The sequence below is a fragment of the Struthio camelus genome, chromosome 27, assembly GCF_040807025.1.
Source record: "Struthio camelus isolate bStrCam1 chromosome 27, bStrCam1.hap1, whole genome shotgun sequence".
Classification (NCBI taxonomy): Eukaryota; Metazoa; Chordata; class Aves; order Struthioniformes; family Struthionidae; genus Struthio; species Struthio camelus.
The window spans coordinates 2,531,906-2,553,565 of record NC_090968.1 but is presented as its reverse complement, the minus strand read 5'-3'; the positions used below and the strand labels follow the sequence as shown (position 1 = coordinate 2,553,565).

Sequence of the window (21,660 nt, the reverse complement as noted above, 5' to 3'; positions counted from 1 at the left end):
ATTGCTGGCTCTTCTGTTGACTTTGTTTAAACGCCTAGGGCAAACTGCTCAGCACGAGCCTGCCTCAGTTTCTTTGAGTACGCTTTGAATCTTCAGGTTAAGGTCTCTGTACTACTGAAGATAAAAACATGCTGGGAAAAAGAAATCAAAATGGAAGAGACCAGACTGAACTTCCTCAGATGTGCTAGTAGTAACGTATCTGTATGTATATGTGTGTGTGTGCGCCTGTGTGTATCTGTCTTAATTTTCTTGTTTGTTTTAACTTCTAGGAAGCCCTGAAGAAAGGGGAATAAGGAAATGGAAGAAAGGGGTTGGCAAAGGAAGCAAGTCGCTGGATGGCATGGAAACGTACGATTTGCCCTTTGGCATGAACTTTATCAAAAAATACAGGTGTTTCAGCTTCCTGCCAGTCAGCCCTACCTTTATGGGCTACACGTGGAAAGGTTTCAGGAAAAGCAGTAACTGCAGGAGTTCAGACGAAGACTCGGAAGCTACAGTATAGCCTTAGTTGAAATTATATTATCTAGTTGTAGTAAGAGATGTATTTGCAGTTTCTTGCTGATTAAGAAGCATTAAAATATATGTTTTGTATATCTGCATTTAAATTCTGGAACCAGAGCTGAGACGGATTTAAAAAAAAAAAAAAAAAAAAAGCTTTCCTGTTGTGGGTGGTGGTAGCCAGATCTAGTGTCTCTGGGTCAAATTTTCAAATGCTCCTCTGTTCACTTTTCAAAAGCTTTAGATATCTATGCACCTAAGTCCGTTTTTTATTTTAAACGGAACTTAGGTTCCTAAAGTATTTAGGTGCTATTGAAAAGGTTACTTTTTATGGTGATTTTTATTTAAGTCATTGATGCTGGCATTTTTGGCGCGTTCATTGCTGGCAATGTTAGTTACGCCAGAAAATTTGAATTCTGTGAAAAGTTTAAAAAAAAAAATTTGTACTTCTAAACACAACGTCGAATCAATATACATATTGTTTTTCAGTCACTAGTTTGCACATTCCATATTTTCAGACCCCTGTAAACCAGATGTAGTTTGTACTTGCAAATCATGAGAATTTTCTTTTTTTTTCCTTTTATTATTTGAATTATTGATAGTTGAGTAAGATTTCCAGTGTGAGACAGAAGTTTCCATACTAAACTTTGCTGCTGAAAGCTATGACTGACTTCTCTTAGCTTAGTGCTGTACGAGGAGCCCCTCATTTTGTGTCAGTTCACATTTTTAGACGTATTTGCTTTTTTTTTGCCCGGCATTTAACCACCTAGCTATTGTCCAGGTGCAGGTTTTCTTTAAAGGGACATATATAACTTTAGTTTTACGACCGTGGGAAACTTTTAACTTCCGATAGGACCTGATAACAGTTCTTACAGCGCAGTGCCTGTATCCAGCTAGGTGACGCAGAGGCCTCCTGAAGGAAACTGATAATTTGTTAAGCGCTTCTAAGCAGTTAAGGTCTGTCTGTGTGCAGCTTTCCCTGTAGGGAAAAATCACACGGTGAAAAATGCTGTCAGCGTTCGCTTATTGGGGTCCGTACAAAATTGTCCTCTTTGGATGTTGAGATCTGGTGCTGCCCAAGAGCGGCTTATTGAGAGCGTTGCCTCTTTTTTTGTTGTTTCTTTTTGTGGGGCGCCTTCAAACGCTTGCTGCTTTTGCAAAGGTGATCTTCCTTTATAGCAGAGACACTACATTTGATGGCCTCATCCACTGGATGGTTTAACGGGTATTGGGTCCAATCAGGGCACCATTCAGATTTTTTTCCTGGAATAGTCTCAGCTCTGATGTTATGTGGGTGTTCACGCTCATCATGCATTCATAACTGAAAGTTTTGTTCCTGTTTAATGTTCTTACTATTGCAAGTTAGTTTTAGACTTCAGTGTGGCCCCAAAAGCATTTTTAAGCTGTGGAGATCATCAGGGAAATGTAGTGTAATGTAATTTCAAGGCCAGTATGCTCTACAGTGCTTGCGTTTTGTATTCCTGGAAAAAGCGTAACAGTGGATCCTGTAATTCACTAATATATTTATCAAAGTTTGACTACTGGACATGAGCGCGGGAACTCTGTTTTCTCCGAGTCTGCTTCCAGGTGAATTTGTTATTGGTTATTGAAGCATGGAAGGGTTTGGGTGGGGAGGGCGAGGAAAGAGCTTAATGGATCAGTACTGAATAGCGTAGAATCGGAATGATTCCATTCGTATAGTTTTCAGCATGTCATGGCTGTTTCCAGAAACTATTTTATACAGCTTTTTTCCATAACAAAGCATGTGTGTGTTCCTGCTTCAGGGAACTTTCAGTAGTTTGCAGTCTTGGTGTCAATTGGACTATTTCGAAAGCTGGTCGGAGGAGTTGTTGTGTAATAAGACAGGGTTAGTTTGCCTGTGAAACTTAAGTCATTTTATAATTTTAAATTTTTCCTCTTTGGGTAGCGAGGTGTTAGATTTTTCACATCCGCTCGCAGATAGTTGGAGCGCGGAGACCTCTAATCAGTGGCACAAAGCTTCCAAATTTCCCAACTTTATATGCCACCAAAGATGCGTGGGAGAGATGGGGGAATTCGGAAAGAGGAGGCTGAAAAAAGAAAAAAGGAGAAGGAAAAAAAAAAAAGGAACAAAAAAGAAAAAGCCCCCTATTTAAGGTGGCTATAATCATGTGCAATGCCAGAGTTGGTTAACTTATAAAGGTTGAGAAAGGGAGGCAAAAGCTTTGTCTTTAAAACAGTGCCACCTCTTAACTGAATAAGTGTTTCGAGTCCAATGATTCTGCTGGGCACAGAGTACGGCGGTGAAACCTGTGTTTTGAGGCTTTTCTGAACCTTTCCCCCCCCCCCCCCCCCCAAGATATTCTCACGATAGCACGACTGCTCATCCAGTGAAGAGATGAGGCAATGAGAAACCACCTTCTCTCGTTTTTGGATGAAGTGAAGCTGTACATGTTCTTTATGGCCTTAACTTGAACACGTTAGAAAGAGTTGCCAATTAGATGATTTGTGATGCTGGAGCCAAATTATAAGGCAGTGAACCCAAGGACTCTTTTTGTTTGGTTGGTGGGTTTTTTTTCTTTTGGTTTCCTTCACCAAGGCAGAATAGTAGTCTTTTTTTTTTTTTTTCCAGTGTAAGAAAGAATATCAGGGTCTAAGTAAAGTCAGATTATTCTGTCAGATTTTTGGATTTAATTCTTTCTTGGCCTTTGGTCCTCTCAGCCAGTCAACAGCGCCGGTATGGTAGTGCTCAGTTGGCATGCTTTGCTTTTCTAGCCACTCAACTCGGTAACACTAGAACAAGTAGTGGTAGTTAGCGGACGTTTTTGTAACCAAATTTGTATAATAGGTAACGTGAGATGACAACTGTCTCAATCTCATTCCCATACGAACGGCTAAAGATGAGCTTCGGTTTTGCAAAGGAGACCTGCCGAAACAACCGTTCACAGCAAAAGGCGATGCCGAAGTCATCGGCAGCACCTTAAACGTCCAGGGAACGGTTTGGCGCAGCTGCGGCGCTCGGCACGGGCGAGCGGGCGGGCTCGTACGCGGTCCTGCCTTGGAAGGAGAAGTTCCCCGAGTTCCCCTTTCTCTTTCTGACGCATCCGAACTGATCCCGGAGCTGCCAGCCAGAGAAGCCGCAAATGCAACGCTTGCTTTTTTTTTTTTTTTTTTTTTTTTTTTTCTCTCCTGGTGAAGGAAACGCTGAGAATTGCCCTCGGTTTTTTTTGTACAGTTGAGGCAGGTGATTGTGGACCTGAACTACTCCTCCTGCCTACGTGTTTCTGTGGTTTTTGCCTTGTGTCGAGTGGCTGCTGGGGAAATGCCCTCACCTGCAGAGGTGCCCAGCTGGCAGCCTGAGCTGCTGGCAGCCGTGTCGCCGAGGATTAACTTGCGGTTCTGAATCCTCGGTGTTTGTCGTCTGCGTCGGGGCTCGGGGGCGTAAGGGGCGGCCGGGCGCGGAAACGTGACTGCAAACACAATACTGTATTTTTCCCGTATGTGTAATTGCCTGCCTTTCAGCCTGCGCAGGTGAGCAAAACCACGGGTAGAAGACGACACCCGAGCGATAAGAGGCGACGTTTCGGCTGGACGTTAGGACAGAAGGGCAAATATTCATGGTAGAAATAGCATTTTGTCATATCAAAGGTGGCATAACTGTATGCCAAACAAAGTAACTTGAGACTTTTGTAACTGATGTTCTATTGTATTTTTTTGGTTAAATTACGGATTCTTGCTAACATGTTTAAACACGTTTTCTAAAGCAAAGACTAACAAATTATGCCTATAGAAACGTAGGCGTCGTAGCTGTGACTAACGTTGTCACGCTAGACTGCGTCGACCGAGGAACTTAATCCGTTGCCTCGTGCAGAAAGTTCAAAACTGAAACCCCAAATTTGCTTTATGCCTTTTAATACTGACTTTCAATATGGCAACTTGGTTTGTACATGAATATTGCAGTATTTTATTTCCGTGTATTAAAAATAACATTTCCACTCAGGACCATTACGGCAGTTTTCCTGGGAGGGAGTGGTATGAGTGTCATGACAATGTCATGTGATGGTAGAATTTCTTCATTGACGAATCTATAGTAGTTGTGTATACTTTATTTACCCATGTTTATGTTACTACCAAAAACTAAAGGGTTCCTTTGTTGTTCATCTCCCTCCTGAAATCTTGGCACTCCCAGTGTGCAAATGACGCTTGCAAACCGAAACCCTCGGTCCTGTTCATACCGCAAGGAGCATCCGCCGAGTGAGACCAGTCAATCACGACGAGGCATCCTCGCCAGAAGGCGTCGGGAATAGCGTGTTTGGCGGTATAGACAGCGCTACAGGCACGTGTGGTTTAAAAATAGCCAGCTTCTAATGGCTTGAGGTCGCCATCGGATGTTTACACGCAATCTAAAACACCCTGTGCTTAACATACTTTGTATATTGATGTAGAAAATGCATGTGTGACAGACCAGCACAACCTACGGTGGTGTGTGGTGGTGGTTTCTTTTCTTTTTTTTTTTTAAAGTGGCCTTCTTAAACCAAAAATGACTTTTTCTTTTCTTTTTTTCCCTTTTTGGGGGGGGGGGGAGAGAGTGGGTCGCGCTTTTTGCAGAAAAATTCCCACGTGGTGCGTGTCTCTTGGTATTTCTCGTTAAGGCTAATGGCCTTTTGGGACATGGGGTGACAGTTACTCTATGCTCTCATGTTTATATAGCTGCGGTAGGTCATTACAGTATTGGAGGAGGCCACGAGTTTGCCAGTGTTTAGCTTCTGCCCATGAGTCTTATACAGCTTAGTGCTGGGCTGCTTTAAGTATTGGGGATCCGTGTTGAGAAACATCCAAAATATTCCTGTCTAGTTATAATTTGACTGTGACTGTGCATTGTCATCCGTACCTATAGATATGAGAGATATATTTAGAATTGCCTTGTGTATTATCTGGCACTTACTACATCTTTCCAGGTAAATCATCTTGCTGCCAGTCCAAATTGTTGTACTTTTTGTCTGTTTATAACAACCTTTGGCGTAACGAAATATTGACCGTTCTTAGGCAGTGGGGATAAATAATTTTTTTTTCCATGACTTCTTTGTGACTGACTTTGGCTGTAAAACTTTTTTGTTACACAGCGGGGGGGGGGGGTTATGTTTTTGTTTGTTTTTTTTTTGTTGTTCTGAGATGTAATTCTTTTACGGATTTTTTTTTTAATTTCATATTTTTTTCTAACATTGCTTCATTAAACAAATATTTAAAAATGTAATATTTGGACCAGATGTTGTGAATAATAGTAGATAAAGCTATTTTATTCTGTATTTTTAAAGCTGTTCAGTATAAATAAACGCGGGCATAGATGCAACTTGGCAGCGTGCTGTTATACTTGCTTTTAAAAAAATCCCCTTGGAAGCGGTGGCTGGGGAGCGCCGGGGAGGTTGGCAGTAACTTTAGAGAGTTACCTTTTCACGACTAGCAGTTCTTTGTAGCAAGGGCCGTGCAAAAACACGCCAAGAGAGGATCCCTGGGCCAAAGCTGGACATAAGGGGAAGAGATTTCGCGGCGCTCTCGCTGACGGCCCTTGCCGGGGCACCGCGGTCCTCGGCCGCCGTCCCTCCCCTTCCAGCCCAGAGCTTTTACCGTTCCTGGTAAGGCACCGTTCCTGGATTCGTTTGGAAAAGCCACCGTTTAATTCCTGTTCGGCCTCTTCAGGCTTTATTACTCTGTAAGTAAGAATTTGGCAGCTCTAGATACCGCTCGTCTTTCAAGGTAGCTAAACCCCTGTTGATCTTAAGAGGAATTAAGGTACCCTAAGTACCTTTCTTAATTTAGGTTTAGCCCGCGGTGATTAGTCCAAAAATGGTCCGCTGGGCAACGGATGGGAAGAAAAAAGGGCCAAAAAACCGTCTAAAGGGGCAAGAGCGAGGGACTGAAGGAAGATGCCCGGGTATCGCAGCAGGTACAAACATTTAAGAAACCGCGTTTCCTTTTGGATTCGGTTCAAGTTGGGAGTTTTCCTTAGCTGGTGGCGGCCGCTGCTTCGCATCTGGCTCCCCAAGCGTCTTCCGCTGCCGCAAGGGCGCCCATGGAGCGGGTTCGCTCTTCACCGGGGGGCAAAAAAAGAGTTGCCGGGCTCATCGCATCAAGGCACGCGTGCGCAGGCACAGGGGACGGTAACCATGTTCCCAAGAACCGGTGTTGCGTACCGGCACGCGGCTTCCCAACAGCCCCATCCGTTCCCGGGAGGCCGCCTAACGGGTGCTCCTAAAGCAGCGCGGCTCCGCGTGGCTGCTAGCGTTGGGTATTTACGGCCGAGTAGCTCGGCGCTCTTCGCGTTGTAACGAGCCGAGCCGGCCAGCGTCGCAACGGCTTAGCTTGGCTGCTCGCTCGCTCGGAGGGGGAACGCTCCGGTTTTGGGGCAGGCCTGGAGGGCGCCGTGGGCTCGTTCCTTGCCGGCGTCCGCCCCCGAAGCTCCTCGGCCGCAGGAAACGGGAACAAATCCATCGCCGCCCGAGGTTTAAAAGGGATCGGGTGCGTGCCGTTGGGCGGGACGGCTCGCTGCCCTTGAGCTCGCCCCGTGAGACGGGCGCCGTAACGTCCCCTTGGGGCTCGTCAAAGCCTTTCGTGACCGCTGCAAGCACCAGCGCCGAATAACGCCCGGTCTAATCCCGAACCTGGCGGCTCCCCGGAGCCGAAATGCGGGCTCTGGCGCCCCGCGGCACAGCAGAGAGGGGCGCTCGGGCTGAAACGTGGGTGTCTCTTGCGGGAGCTTGGTTCCCCTCGGGTCAGATCTCGCATCCGTCGCTCGGGCGAGGAGGAGGACTAGCTGGCAGGCGCTCCGCGGTTTGGACGCTGGCCTCCTCTGGCAGGAGCCGGCCGCATTCCTTTCATTTGAGAAAAAAAAAAAAAAAAGAAGAAAAAAAAGAGAAAAATTTGGTTTTGTTTTTTTGCTTTGGGGCTCTGACGAGCGCGGCGTCGCCGTGCAGCCCGCTCGCCCCGCGGGTTTACGAAGTTAAAATTCACGGGTTTCCTTCGCTCCGAGGCCGCCCCTGGCACAAAACCCCCGGCTTTTTCCCAGGCCCCGGCGGGCGCCGCGCTCGGGTCCGGCGCCGGCGGCCCGCACTGAGCCCCATTGTGCGCCGCGGCCCCGCTTTCCCCCGGCGCTCGCCCGCCCGCACAATGGGGCTCTGAGCGCCGCGCGTTCCTCCGCGATGCCCCTGGAATATAAATAATCGCCCCCTTCCCAGCTCGCTTTCGCCGGGCCGCTCCTCCTGAACTCTTATTTTTTACATGCAAGCTTCAAAAAAAGGGGGAGGAAAAAAAAAAAGGGCAGATGACAATCTGCGGTTGTGAAGAGTTGCTTGTTTTGCTAAAGCAGCTGTTTAGCTTATTTCTTACTTTTTTTTTCTCCTAGTGTGGGCCCTTTCTAGCCAAATTCCTTAAAAACGAAAAAGAAAAAAGAAAAAAAAAAAAAACCCAAGGCCCAAGGAGCCGCAAAGCACTGGGAAAGGTCAGGCCGAGACGAAGGGAGACGGACGAGTCCGCGTGCGGCTGCTCTTCGGGAATACCGACTATCCCGGCGGCGCTCGCTCCGCGGGCTGCTCCGGCGGGAGCCGGTTGGAGCTGCCGGCATCGCCGTGCCCGCCGCGGGCCTGGGCGGGTGTCGGAGATGGGGCGTCTCCCGGGACCCCCGTCCCGGAGCCCAAACCGGGTGCCTGAGCTGGGGCATCCTTCGGGAGCCTGGTCCTGGCACCCAGGATGGGGCATCCTTTGGGATCCCAGGCTTAGGTGCCTGGGGTAGGGTGTCCCTCGGGAACGCTGGCACCCGGGACAGGGTGTCCTCTGGCATCCCAGCCCCAGGGCTCAGCATGGGTGCTGGAGACGGGGTGCCTTTTGGAAAGCCAATCCTGGACCCCAAACCAAGGAGCTGCAGACGGGGCCTCCTTTGGGAACCCCATCCTGGTACCCGGGACGGGGCATCCTTTGGGATCCCAATCCCGGGGCCCACCTGGGTGCCCGAGACGGGGCCTCCTTTCGCTCCCTTGCCTCCGCCTCGTTCCCACGCCCCCCCCCCCCCGACCCCGGGACCGCGGGCGCAGCCCTCCCCCCTCCCCTGCCTCCAGCCTCCCTCCGGCCCGGGGTGGCCCCGGCCGCGCGGGAAGGGGGAGAGATGCGCGCTCCCCCCCGCCGAGACGCGCGCTCCCCCCCGCCGAGACGCGCGCTCCCCTCCGCCGAGACGCGCGCTCCCCCCGCCGAGACGCGCGCTCCCCCCCGCCGAGACGCGCGCTCCCCCCCGCCGAGACGCGCGCTCCCCTCCGCCGAGACGCGCGCTCCCCCCGCCGAGACGCGCGCTCCCCCCCGCCGAGACGCGCGCTCCCCCCGCGGAGACGCGCGCTCCCCCCCGCCGAGACGCGCGCTCCCCTCCGCCGAGACGCGCGCTCCCCCCGCGGAGACGCGCGCTCCCCCCGCCGAGACGCGCGCTCCCCCCGCCGAGACGCGCGCTCCCCTCCGCCGAGACGCGCGCTCCCCCCGCCGAGACGCGCGCTCCCCCCGCCGAGACGCGCGCTCCCCCCGCCGAGACGCGCGCTCCCCTCCGCCGAGACGCGCGCTCCCCCCCGCCGAGACGCGCGCTCCCCCCGCCGAGACGCGCGCTCCCCCCCGCCGAGACGCGCGCTCCCCCCCGCCGAGACGCGCGCTCCCCCCGCGGAGACGCGCGCTCCCCCCGCCGAGACGCGCGCTCCCCCCGCCGAGACGCGCGCTCCCCTCCGCCGAGACGCGCTGCGCGCCGCCCCGCTCCGCCCCGCCGGCCCCGCTCCGCCCCGTCGAAGGGGGCGGCCCTACGCGGGCGGCGGCGCCGGGATGCGACGGGGGCGGGCGCGGAGCAGCGCGGAGCGGGGCGCGGCCGGCGGCGCCCGGGGCCGGGTGAGCGAGTGCGGTGCGGTGCGGTGCGGTGCGGTGCGTGTGCGGGGGGGGCCGCGGACGCGCAGGACGCGGCGGCGCCGCCGCCCCGGAGGCCTCGTCCCGGCGGCGGCGATTGTCCGGGCGGACAATGGAGGGGGCGGCCCGGACCAGGCGACGGGAGCGCACCCGCTCGGCGGCGGCCGAGCTCCCCCCCCCACCCACCCCCCCCGCCGTGGGAACGGGGCGTCCCCCGGGGATGGGGCACCCCGTGGGAACGGGGCATCCCCCGTGGGAACGGGCTCCACCACCGTGGGAACGGGGCGCACACCCCCCCCCCCGTCGGCGATGGGGCACCCCAAAGGGGATGTCCCCACCGCACTCGTCCTCCCCTCGGGACCCCCCGCCTCGACTTCGCGCTTCGCTTTTGCCGCTCCCTTTTCCCAACGCGGGGATGCAGCGGCGGGAGGCCGAGGCGTCGCGGGAGCGTCGCCGCCCGCCCCGGCACGCGACGCCCGGCCGGTGGGACGCGAGGTGGCCACGTGCCCCATCGTCGCCGCCCGGCGCGCGGGTGGCTCGGCGAGGACGGACGCCGTCCGGGCTGAGACCCGCCAGCTCGTTTCCCGCGGGCCGCGCGGAGCCCGCTGACGGCAGCTGGGTCAAACCGGGCAGCGCGACCGTCCCCTTGCCCTGAGCCAGCGTCCAGGACTCAGTTTCCCTTCGGGGTCGCGCGCAGCCGCTCGTCTCCATCGCGGCGGGGACCCTTCGTCCCCAGCGCGCTCTGCCTTTCCTCCCTTTCCCCTCCCGGAGCAGCTGGGCTGGCAAACAATAGGGCCCCTAGAAAACAATGGAAGCGCCGGCACCTCCGTGCTTAAAGAAATCAGCAATTAGTGAGAAGTCGCCCGTTAAACATTAAACCTTAAAAAATAAGCCGCCCGTGGGGCAAAGCAGCAGCGGGCGGCTCTTCCGGCGAGTCGCTCGGCGGCCGTGGCGGGGTCGTCGGCCCGGCTCCGGGCGAGAACAGCCCGGCTGGCCGTCGCACCGCGCTTCACAGGGGCTGCGGTGTAAAAGGGGAGAACTATTGCCTGCGGGGGGTTGTTTTTGCGCCTTGGGACGGGCGGACGTTGGGGCCGCTTTACGCGCGGCGCGACAGCGGCAAGGAGCGCGCCGGGGAAGGGGGGGGGGGGCTGCCGCTCGCCGCCCGCTGCCCCGGAGCCGAAGGTTTTCCGGCTTCCCCGTCCTTCCCGGGGGAGCGAGATATTCCCACAGTCCCTTGCGAAGGCGGGAGAGGCCACCGCAGCGCTGCCGGTCCCAAGCTGCTCGCGCTGCCAAAGCATCCGGAAAGCAAAAACACTCTGAAAAATGCACTTTTTCCCTTTTTTTTTTTTTTTTTTGGTTTTTTTCCCCCTTTTTTGGTTTGCTTCGCTGCCAGCAAGACCTTTTTTCTTTCACGCCTTACCCGCCTCGGAGCCGCGGCTCGCGACCCCTCTTCGTTGCCAGCGGACCTCACTGCCCCGGCGAGGAAATCGCATCCCCCCCCCCGCCAGGGACGTGGGCCCCGATATTGTGGTTATTTTTATTATTAAGGATTCGGCGTCGGATGAGCTGCCGGCCGAGAGCCCGGGCACGCCGTCGCCGTTCCCGCCGGGACGCCCCGACCCTCGCTCTGCCGCGCGGCCTGGGCTCCCTCCGGACCCCCAAAGCCGGAAGCGTTTGCCCCTGTTCCTCGCATGGCGATGCGATGACGGAGCCGAAAGCGAAACGGGCAACGGGGCTCGCGGCGGCTCCCGGCTCGGCCGCAGCATCCCGGCGCCTTTTCCCGACCCCCCCCGCGACGCTTCCCCGACGTCGCCGTTGCGGGCGATTCGGCCGCTCCGTGCCGGACCGCCGCCGCCGAGCCGCTCTCGGGGCCGTTTTTGGGGGCGGCGCGGAGGAGCTCCGGCGGCTCTTCCGGCGCGTCCGGCGACGTTTTGCTCCTCGGCAGGTTTCTCTTCTGCTTTTGCAAGACAAAGAGGCGCCGGCGCTGGGGGCCCCTTCCTGCCCTGCCGCTTCCGGCCGGCTCCCGCGTGGCTTCGCTCTCGCGGACCCTGCGCTTCGAAGCCTGAAGCCGGGTCTTTTTTGAAAAAAATTTTTTTTTTTTAATAAAAACTTCCTGCCGTCTAGGGCTGACGGAGGACGCGGGCAACGTGGCCGGACGCGGTCCGTCCCCCGCGCGTGAAAAACCCGGTTCAGTTATTTCGCCCGTTGTAGCGCTGTTAAAGGTGTGTTTGCCGCAGCTCTGGACCTCCGGCAGGGCTCAAGCCTGGGCTCTTGCTAAGCGCGGCCTGAAAAGCCCCGTTGCTAAAACCACCTTAAAGCTGCAGCAGGAGCTGCCGCAAGGAAGGGCCTTTCCCGGCGCGCCCCGAGCACCTTTCGCCCCCGAATCACTTTTTTTTTTTTTTTTTTTAACCGCACTTCCTCCCTTGTGAAAAAAGAAAAAAAAAAAATCCCCTCGGGCTTTAAGTCCGGGCCCTTTCAGAGGTCGGATTTTTGGGGCGGTTTTTTTGAGCGTTCGGATGAGCGAGAGCGAGGGAGACGCCGCGGGCAAGTTGTCTGGCTGCCAGAGGAAAGGCTAAACAGCCGACTGGCGAGGTAGTCCAAAAAAAAAAAAATAAATAAAAATTTAAAAATTAAATTAAAAATAATTTAAAATTTTTAAATTTTTATTTTTTTAAAAAAAAAATTAAAAATGTAAAAAAAATAAAAAAAATAAAAAAGGCTAGACGCCGCCCCGTCTCATCTCACGAGGGCGTTCGGGCTTTGGGAAGCCCGACGGCAAGCAGCGGGACGGCGGGAGCGCGGCGTGCCCGGCGCTGCGCGGCCCCAGCTGGCGCGAGAAACGGCTGGAGGGACCCGACGCCTCCCCCCCCCCCAAATTCCCTCCTCACCCAGGGTGGGGGGGGCCTCGCGCAGCCGGCGAGGCCCCGGCTCGGAGGCTGCCGCAGACGCAAACGCGGCCGTAAGCGCATCCCTCCCCGGGATTAAATTTTCAGCGCGTCGACGGCGCCTTATCTGATTTCTTTTTTTTTTTTTTAATTTATTTTTTTTTCTCCCCCGCTTCCGGCGGCCTCCGCTTCGGTTTCGCCCGGCCGCTTCTGCCTCTTTTTCTCTGCCCTCGCCGCGGGGCAGCTCTGGGCTCCCCATGAAAGAAGAGCGTGAGGATGGAGGGCAGCAGCGCGGTCCCCTGCGGGAAAGACAAATGCATTTCCAGGTAAGGCGCAGGGGATGACGGGGACCGGAGTCGGTTGCCGCCGGTCGATCGGTTTTACTCGTTTTTGACGCCACTAGTCGGGGCCGCGGAAGGAGAAGGCCGGCCGAGGCAAGGAGCGGCGACTTTTATTTGGGGGGGGAAAAGTAATAATGAAAAGCGCTGGGAGGTTGTTTAAATGATTTTTTTGGGGCGGGGGGGGGGTAAAGAATCATATCAAAAACGCCCTCAAAGCTTTCAGTTCGGGCAAAACGGGCGCGCTGAACTAGTTTCTCGCTGAAAAAGGCCCTGAGCCCAGCTTTAGTAATTGCTCTTTTATCCTTTTTGTAAGGAAGCAAATTTATTCCCTGAGTTTCCAGGAAGCTTTTGGAGGAGATGAAGCGCGTTTACGCTCCCCCCCCCGCCCTTTTCTCTCCCATGACATCCAGTCCCCGGGGGCTCGCGCTGCTTTGCACCAAAGCAGCCTCCGACGCTCGCTTTCCGCTCCCGGAGGCGCCGCTTCCCCGTGGTTCATCGCTCCGCTTAAACATCCCTTTTTTTTTTTTTTGTTTAAATTTGATTTAATTCTCCCATAATATTCTTGCAAGGCTCCGGGGCGCTGCCCATCCCCGGGCGCTTGCACAAGAGTGGCCGGAGGGAGGAGTTGGCGGGTCTCCTGCCCCAAAAGGAGGGAATAAAAACCACCCGTATTTGACCAAATGAAGCCGTGGGCGCTAGGGGTGGATGCCGCCGGGGGGCCGTCCCGGCCCCTTCCCAGCCTCGCCGCTCTGATCTTGCAGAAATGAGCTGCTCCTGCACCTCAAGACCTACAACATCTACTACGAAGGGCAGAACTTGCAGCTGCGGCACAGGGAGGTGAGAGAGCGGGGCGCCGGGAAGACCCGAGGCGCTTTGTTATCGATACCTTTCTATAGTCCTCTATTTTTATCTGTATACGGGTTTTTTTTTTTTTTGGCCGTCCGTTCCTTCTCTCGCCTCTTGCTTCGCCCCGCTCGCCGGAGAGCGGCCGGAGCCGAAACCCGTGCTGGCCGGGAGCATCCCGGCGCGATGCTCCTCTGCCCTTCGCCCTCTCCGGCTCCCGCGGTCGGCTCGCAGCCGGGCCGGGACGCGTGCGGGTACCTGTGTGTGTGTGTGTGCTTGCGGCGCAGGAGGACGGCGAGTTCATCGTGGAGGGGCTGCTGAACATCTCGTGGGGCCTGCGGCGACCCATCCGCTTGCAGATGCAGGACGACAACCAGCGCATCCGCCCGCCGCCCTCCTCCTCCTCCTGGCACTCGGGCTGCAACCTGGGCGCCCACGGGTGAGTCCGGGCCCCAACAAGGCTGCTTCTTCCCTTGGCCTCCTTCCCTTGATCGCAAGCTGAGGGAAAGACGTTGGGGGAAAAAATAAAAGGAGGAGGAGGAAAAGACGACTTGGCCCCCGGCTACGGTTCGCGGCGTTTGCCTTGGCTGTCGAAAACCGCAATTACTGGGTCGACGTCGGGGTTTAGTCATGCGGTAGCAATCGGGTTGCTTTACAGAAGGAGGACGGGCTGATGCGGCCTGTTTTGGGTTGCATCTAGTCACACTTTTTGTAGGAAAACTCCTTTTTTGGAGGTTTTTTTTTGTTTTTTTTTTCCCCCCCCACCACCATCCAACGTTGAAGAGGGCAAGCGCAAAATTCGCTGGCCCGATTTCGCTTTGCGAAGACCCCTTGGCCCGCGAGAAGCTCCTTCGCCGACAGCGCCCGTTTTAACGGGAAAACAGGAAAACCTTAACGGGGGCCTGGGAACCGAGGGGGGAAAGAGGAAACGCGCGTTTCGGTTGTGAGGCTAAATCGCTGCTGGGCTGGGGAGGAAACCGGTTCTCCAGCCTCATCACCCCAAAACCGGCCGGGGGGCTTCCTGGGCGAGCCGGGAAGGGCTTCAGCAGCCTTTATATTTTTGCGATTATTAAAAAAAAAAAAAAAAAATTAAATGCAGCACGGTCTGATAACGCTAGATTGGTCAAATGGAAGGATTTTGATTGATTTTTTTAAAATATTTTTTTTCCCTTTGGAGTGACCCGTGACTGTGACGTTTAACTCCCTGCTGCCGAAGGGCAGGGGCGCGCGCGGGAAAATGCAGGGCCCCTGTGCAAGCTCCGGGGCGTTTTCCCTATCCGTCGGCGGTCAGCTGAGATTTAACCGCTGCGTCTTGTCTTCTTCCTCCCCAAAGTCCGGCTCTGGCCGCCCGGCTCCAAATTCACGCGCTTCCCCTTTGAAGACACCAGCCGAAACACCTCGGGCCGAGAGCCGCTCTGCCTGGGAACAGCCCCGCGCCGCTCGGGGAGCCGTGGGAAATTATCACGGCTATGATTTCCTTGGCGGCACCGCACGGTGACGGCGCATCCGTCTTTTTTTTTTTCCCCCCCCCTCCAGCTCCGTGCTGAAGCCCAGCACCCTGCCGGATATCCGGGTTACGGACGCAGAGGCTACGACCAACGCCGAGGGCAGCGGCGGCGCGGGTGAGACGGGCCGGGATGCTCCCGGGTTTGCTTGCCGCTGCGCTTTGGGCACCTGGTGCCTCGCACGGGGAGTCCGCTTCCCCGCGGGGCGGGTTGCATGTGATGCTTTTCCCAAAAAGTCTTTGTGAAATTGGCTGGGTTTTTTTTTTTTTTTTTTTTAAATTTTGGAGGGATTCCCCGGCTTGCTGCCGTTGCGGTCTTGCATGCAACGGCAAACCTTGCATGCAGGTCTTGCTAGGGTTGGCTAAAATAGCCGGTATTGCAGCCCCAAAGCGTGCGGCGGGCGCGGAGGTGACCTCCCCGGAGGCCGTCGGGCTGCTCTCCTCCTCGCGAGCGCCCTCCGCTCGCCTCGAGCCACGTTTGGAAAAGCCCCAAAATCCCCATGTCCCGTCCAAAGTCCTGAAAATTGGGACTTCCCAAAGTCGCATAAACCCCTCGCAAAGCGTCCGGCCTCGCGGCAGCGAGGAAAGCGGGGGAAAAAGAGGCTTTATTGCATTGCCTGCAAACGCCCGCGGGGTCGGCGCCGGCGCTCCTCGTGGGCGCTTGGGCCCCGCTTTGCCCAAAGACGGCAACGCCTGAGCTCGAGCGGTTCATTAAAAATGGATGAACGGCGGCGAGTCTATAATAATCTGGCTCCGGGCCGGTTTTCACGCTGGGATCTGAAGCGCTGGCCTCGTTTCCCTCTTCTCATTAAAGGGAGAGAGGCGGCGGGGGGGGGGGGGGGGGGGGGAAGAAGCGAAACGATGGAAAAAGCAAGTAAGATGCTTAAGTTCCTAAGAGGGGAGGCTTTGTGCAGGTGGTTGCATGGATTTACGGCGTAATGAGGAGTTAATAGCCTCCTTCGGGAGGCGGGAGAGGATAAACCAGTAGCTGCAGTAGTTTAAACTGGTAATTTAAATCTGTTCTGGGTAAAAGAGCAGGGAAGTTTGCACGTTCCTGTTTCTGAGCCTGACTTTTGTTATCTGCCTGGTGGCGCTGGCAGCAGCTATCCCACAGCAGGCTTAGGGGGAAAATTTCGGTCTAGGACCCGCCGGGGTTTTTCTGCCGCCCCCAAGCAGAGCAAAGAGGCAATTTGCGGTCCAGTTGCCTAAATCGGAGCGGGGAAAGGTCCGGGCGTCTCCCAACGCGCGGGCAGAGCTCGTGAAAGCCGGCCGCGCTCCGACCTCTTCCAGATGCCAAGGCCGGGAAAGCGCAGCCCGAGGAGCTGCCGCAGCTGATGCGAACGCGGAGCGACGTGGGCGTGCGGCGCCGGGGTACCGCGCGCACGCCCAGCGAGCAGCGGCGCATCAGGCGCCATCGCTTCTCCATCAACGGGCACTTCTACAACCACAAGGTAAGGACGGGGAGGAGGAGGAGGAGGAGGAGGAGGTCGTCTCCTGCCCGCCCGGCGTGCCGGGACGCCTCCTCGCTGCAGTCCTCCTTGCCGTGCGTCCTGCGTGGGTGGCAGGCGTGGGCTTTGCTGGCTCCCCAAAACATCTCCAGCAGGAGGACTGGGAAGGCGGTGGAGCACGGCGGGGGGAATTTGCTCCGCGGGGGAGGCACGTTGGGCATCTGGAGGTTGTTGCACTCTCGGGACCTCGAATGCACTTTTTTTTTTTTTTTTGGTTTTTTGGCCCGTAGACATCAGTGTTCACGCCGGCGTACGGCTCCGTCACCAACGTGCGGATCAACAGCACCATGACGACGCCGCAGGTGCTCAAACTGCTGCTCAACAAGTTCAAGGCAAGTGAGATCTGGCCCAGCGGGGCTCCGCTCCCTCGCGCTGCCCAGCGGGCTGCGGGGAGGTCGCGTCCCGTGGGTATAACACCTAATGGAAGAGCGAATCTTGTTTGTCTTATTTTTTTTTTTTTTAAATAAAAAAAGAAAGCTAGCATTGAAAGGTCGACCCGTTAACGCTTGTCGGTGTCTCTTGTACAGATTGAGAACTCGGCGGAAGAGTTTGCCTTGTACATCGTCCACACCAGCGGGGGTAAGCCCGCGAGAAACGGCCCCGCGGGACGGGGGCCGTCGTCCGGCGGGAGCTGTGCCGGGCGGAAAACCTTCCCGCCGGCCCCGTCGGCCACTGTCCTACCTCGCGTTGCAGAAAAGCAGAAGCTGCGGCCCACGGATTACCCGCTCATCGCCCGCGTCCTGCAGGGCCCCTGCGAGCAGGTCTCCAAGGTCTTCCTCATGGAGAAGGACCAAGTGGAAGAAGTCACCTACGACGTGAGTTTGCCGGCGGGGAGGCGTTCGGCTTCGGATGAGCCCGACGGTCTCGCGTCACCGCCGGGGAGGCTCAAAACATCTAATCCGGGCTGGGAAATTGGGGATTATCCTTGCGGTGGTTTTTTTTTCCCCCCACCTTGGTAGCCGGGAGAGGCGTTTGGCGTGCGGCGCGGGAAGCTGCGGCTCGCGGCCAGGCCAGGCCAGGCGGCGGGGGGGGGACTCGGATCCGGAGCGGCTCCGAACAGCGATTGGGAACAAAGCGACCAAAGCGTAATTCGGGAAATTGCCCCAAACTCGACGGCGGGCGGGGGGGGGGGGGCGAAAAAGCCGCCGAGGCAGCCAGACTCGACCTGCCCCCCTTGATTATTGATGCCTCGCGCCCCGGCGCCCGACGGCCAGCCCTCCCCAGCCGCCCGCGCCTGAGGCATCACCGCTTTACATCCTCGGCCAGAATTGCGATTTTTTTTTTTTTTTAATTTTTTTTTTTCATCCTAGCTGGGGAAAACGCCGCTCGTGGCAAAAAAAGCTCTTTTATGCCATCTACCGGCTAGTTCGTAACCCCGGCGCCGCTTCGTTGGCAAAGCGGCTGCGGTCGGGGTACGGATTAGATGCTCCTGGGTACATTTGGGCTTAGAAACGGCCCAACGGTCCAGCCCCGCTCTGCGTTTCTCCCCCCGCCCCATCGCAGGTGGCTCAGTACATCAAATTCGAAATGCCCGTCCTCAAAAGCTTCATCCAGAAGCTGGAGGAGGAGGAAGACCGCGAAGTGAAGAAGCTCATGCGCAAGTAGGTGCCCCTGCCCTGCCCGGGAGCTGCCCAGTGCCCGAGCGGAGATTTATGTTCTCGGCGGCCTCCAGGGGAGACGCGGAAGTTCACCCCCCCCCCCCAAAAAAAAAAATTAGTTAAAGTTTGCAAAACCGCCGCGCTATCGCACCCTACGGGCGCTGACCCAGTTAAGCTCGGCCGTCGCGGCTCCTCGGCGCGTTCCCGCGCCCGTCCCGCTCTGACTCAGCGGGGCGGCCGCCTGTTCCCGCGCGGCAGCCGTCCCGGCGTGCCGAAACCGTTCCCGGCGGCGTGACGTGAGCTCCCCGCCCCGGTACGGCTTGTTCCGGAGCCGGCGCGTGACGAGGTTTGGCCCGGGCTCAGCCCGGCTCGCGCCGAGCCGCGGGCTGTGCCCACCCCGGCGCCAAAGCCTCGGCCCCGCGGCTCTTTCCCGAGCGCCGTCGCTTTCCCGCGGCTCGCCGGGCGCGATGTTATCCTCCGGCGGGGGGGGGGGGCTGCCGGCCCCTCTCCTGCGCGCCTCCCCTCCCCTCCTTTCCCTTCCCTTGGCAGATACTCCGTCCTCCGCCTGATGATCGAGCAGCGGCTGGAGGAGATCTCCGAAGGGCCGACGACGATGTGAAGCCGCCCCGGTTTTCTTTCCGGGGAGAACCGTTCCCGCGAAGGACCTACTGTAGCCAACGCCAAATGCACTCGGCTCGGGCAAGGCGACCCGCGCGCCGCTCCGCGTCGGAGCCGACCCCAGCCCTCCCGCCGCCGCCAGCTCCCGGCCTCGCTCCGCCGCCGCCCCGGAGCCGCTTCGCTCGGGGCGGCCGAGCGGGAGCGCTGGCTTCGTCGTCGCCTTTTCGCCCCCCCCCCCGTCCCGGCGCCGCGCGCATCCCCCTGCCCGGTAGGACGCGCGGGAAATTCAAGGGACGCGGCTGCCGGGATGTCGGCGCGCTCGCCGGGCCGGGTTTTTTTAACCCCTGGCTTAACTCCATCCCACCCCAGGATCTTTTATTTGTTCCCGGTCGGAGCATCCGAGGAGGCGTCCGTCCGTCCGTCCGTCCGTCCGTCCTTCCTTCCTAAGGCTTTTTTCTGCTCCCTTCTGCTTTTCGCCGCGGCTCTGATCCCCGCAGCGTGGCCGGAGGGGGTCTCCGGGGGGGGGGGGCCTCGCTCGGAGCCGGCTCCGCGGCCTTCAGCAAACACCTCGGGAGCGTCGCCGAAGCCGGGCTTTGCCGGCGGGGAGGGAGAGCTGCCGGCCCGTCGCAGCGGGCCCGTGACCCGCTCCGAATCGCCGCCCGCGGTTCCCGGGGCGGCGAGGGGGGGGGGTGGGCACGAAATAGCACAAATACCTTCCTCTTTTTAAAAAAAAAAAAAGCACATTTCACTTGCAATAATTCGCAGGTAGCCGGGTCAGAGGCCTCGGAAAACGGTCCTTGATGCTTTTGCTGGGGGGGGGGGGCTGCTGCCGGCTGCAAAACTTGGGATCGAGCGTTGGCCGCGTCTACGGGGAGAGCGCCGCTCTCCCAGGGCTTCGCTCCTCTTCCGCTCGCATCCGACGGCTCAACCCCCCCCCCCCGACCCCGTTCCCCTTTTTTCTAATTTGCACTAATTTTCCTGTGGAATTAACGCTATCAAACCTCTCTGGTAGACGTAACATGCCAAATACCACGCGCGGGGCCACTTTGCAGCGACGAGCTGCACCCGACGCCAGCAGCCCGGCGGCAGCCCGGAGCCACCCGTGAGCCCTCCTCGGCCCGTTCCTTCGGGCTCCCTGGGTCTGCGCGCTGCCGAAACCGCTCCTAGGCTTTTTTTTCCTCCCCTCCTTCCCCGATGCACAGGGGAAGCAGGAGGAGGGAGAGCAGCAAGGGGGGAGTTTTTTTTGCAAGGCGCCTGGGAAAACCTCCCTCCTCCCGGGCTGAGCTAGCAATACCCTTTTGTACCTCGATGCTAACTAAAACCGTGGTGACCCTCTCCCTCTCTTCAGGTTTTTTTGTGTGTGTGTGTGCATGCGCGTGTTTGTCCGTTTTTGCAACGGCTCTTTTTAACTTTTTTTTTTTTTTTAACGGTACCTTTTAGGCGGCCCCCGCCGCCTAAAGCATCGCACGGCGACAAACGCTTTCTTGCGTGTTTTGAGGCCGACTTGGGCATCGCTTCCTTTATTAGCAAGAAAAACCTACGTAGCGCCCCCCCCCCCCCCCCGGTATGCAACGAAAAGCACACGAGTTAGAGCCCGTTTCGTTGAAAATAAAGCACTTTGCAGATAGGAAACGCTGCTGAGGACGCTGTGTTTGCACGGACCGATTTTTCCCCCCCCCCACTGCTAAGAGCTTTGCAGGCGAAGGGACGAAAAGCGGCCCGGGAAAAAGCAAGCGCTGGGGACGGGGCGATGCCGCCGACCTGCCCTTCTGCCGAACGGCGACGGGAAGGGCTGGAGGAGGCCGGCGAGGATTTTATTTTTTGTGGCTCCGATGTTGTAAGCGGCGGGGACGCAGGCCGGCCCCCCGCGCAAGGAGGGGAGCCGAGTGACGTCGGCTCTGTCTGTCGCTCGCCGGGGCTTTGTCAGCCGGGATGAAGCCTAATCCCCGGCGAGGGCTGGCCCAAAGCTCGGCCGGCCGGCGCGGAGAGGGACGCGGCGGCGGGCCGGCGGACGCCCCGTCGCGAGCGCAGGTAAGGGCGACTTAGCGTCGCGGAGATGGCGCCTAAGGCAGGAAAAAAAACGGGAAATAGTGCGGCTAGTGGGAAAAAAATCAGAAAAAGCGCGGGCAGTTTGGCTCAAAGCAGAGCGTTTTTTGGGGGGGGGGGGGGGGGCGGCCAGCAGCATCCCGAGCTGCGTCGTGCCGGCTCAGGCGCTGGCGTTTTCCCCACCTTGGGGACGCGATCCAGGGAGTTTAGGGGCTGGCGGCGGGGGTTAGGGCATGGGGAAAGGAAAGACTTTGCAGGCGAGCGAGGCGGGACGGAGACGCGGCCGCGAGCACCGGGAATCGGGACTCGAGCATCCCTCTGGGTTTCCGGAGGAGAGGGAAAGGCGCCAGCACCGCGTTACTTTGGAGGAGCAACTCCTCTAGCACGGCCGCGATAAGGCGAATATATAGAAAGGGGTAAAGTTTGCCATTCCCCCCCCCACCCTTCCTCCATCCCCCCGGCCTCGTGCCTGCTTTCCAAGGGGGGAAGGGATGGCAAGGAGAAACGCTGACGCTGCCAGCGCATCCAGCCCGCCCCGGCGCTCGGCTCTTTTGCAAAAGGCTTTTTTTTTTTTTATTTTTATTTTTTGCGAGCGCGGGCCGGCGATGGCTCAGCAGCTTGGGCACAATGAGCCTGTTTGCTCAGCCCGTCACGCGAGCCGGGCGCCCGGAGCCAGGCAGAAAAGCTTTGCTTTTAGTCCCCGTCGCTTTCGGCCGGGCCGAAAAGCCGAGGAGCATCTTCGGGCGGCGCCGCCGCGGTCCCCGGCCTCCCCGCTCGCTTGTGATACGTTCAACGGACGTGCTACCGGCTCACCGTCCCGTCGCCCCCCCCGGCCCTTCTTCTGCCCCTCTTGCAGGTCCGGCAGGATGAGACCCCGCGGCGCCTGGTGCTGGGCGGCGATGCTGCTGCTCACCTTCC

At 57.5% G+C, this 21,660-nt stretch overlaps 2 protein-coding genes and 1 long non-coding RNA gene across 12 annotated transcripts in view; 2 read left to right on the top strand and 1 right to left on the bottom strand.

The window, feature by feature from the left end:
- SLC23A2 (solute carrier family 23 member 2) overlaps positions 1–5,827 on the top strand; it is a 57,766-nt gene extending 51,939 nt beyond the window's left edge. For 5 of the 8 annotated variants that reach the window (XM_068920816.1, XM_068920815.1, XM_068920813.1 and 2 more), the window contains one exon: positions 270–5,827. In XM_068920816.1, coding sequence (XP_068776917.1) covers positions 270–502 — 233 coding nt within the window. In that variant the 3' untranslated portion in view covers positions 503–5,827. The remainder of the gene's footprint in view (positions 1–269) is intronic. The other 3 variants (XR_011136484.1, XR_011136483.1, XM_068920817.1) reach the window with 3 other exon arrangements.
- On the bottom strand, positions 4,373–8,605 carry LOC138062476 (uncharacterized). The gene is made up of 2 exons (XR_011136489.1): positions 6,281–8,605; positions 4,373–6,185 (listed from the first exon to the last, which is right to left on the bottom strand). It is a non-coding gene; the product is annotated as an uncharacterized lncRNA (long non-coding RNA).
- A 686-nt stretch (positions 8,606–9,291) lies between these two features.
- Positions 9,292–21,660, top strand: part of RASSF2 (Ras association domain family member 2) — a 13,309-nt gene continuing 940 nt past the window's right edge. Inside the window, exons 1-12 of one of the 3 annotated variants that reach the window (XR_011136481.1) lie at positions 9,292–9,384; positions 12,529–12,610; positions 13,387–13,462; positions 13,756–13,907; positions 15,005–15,090; positions 16,263–16,423; positions 16,711–16,812; positions 17,008–17,059; positions 17,174–17,295; positions 17,984–18,081; positions 18,628–20,727; positions 21,599–21,660. The exon at positions 21,599–21,660 is cut by the window's right edge and continues 940 nt beyond it. Coding sequence is in view for 2 of the 3 variants with exons in the window: in XM_068920811.1 (XP_068776912.1) it covers positions 12,561–12,610; positions 13,387–13,462; positions 13,756–13,907; positions 15,005–15,090; positions 16,263–16,423; positions 16,711–16,812; positions 17,008–17,059; positions 17,174–17,295; positions 17,984–18,081; positions 18,628–18,697 (969 nt within the window). In the remaining variant the exon portion in view is untranslated. Of the gene's footprint in view, positions 9,385–11,840; positions 11,992–12,528; positions 12,611–13,386; positions 13,463–13,755; positions 13,908–15,004; positions 15,091–16,262; positions 16,424–16,710; positions 16,813–17,007; positions 17,060–17,173; positions 17,296–17,983; positions 18,082–18,627 lie in introns of those variants that run through there. The other 2 variants (XM_068920811.1, XM_068920812.1) reach the window with 2 other exon arrangements.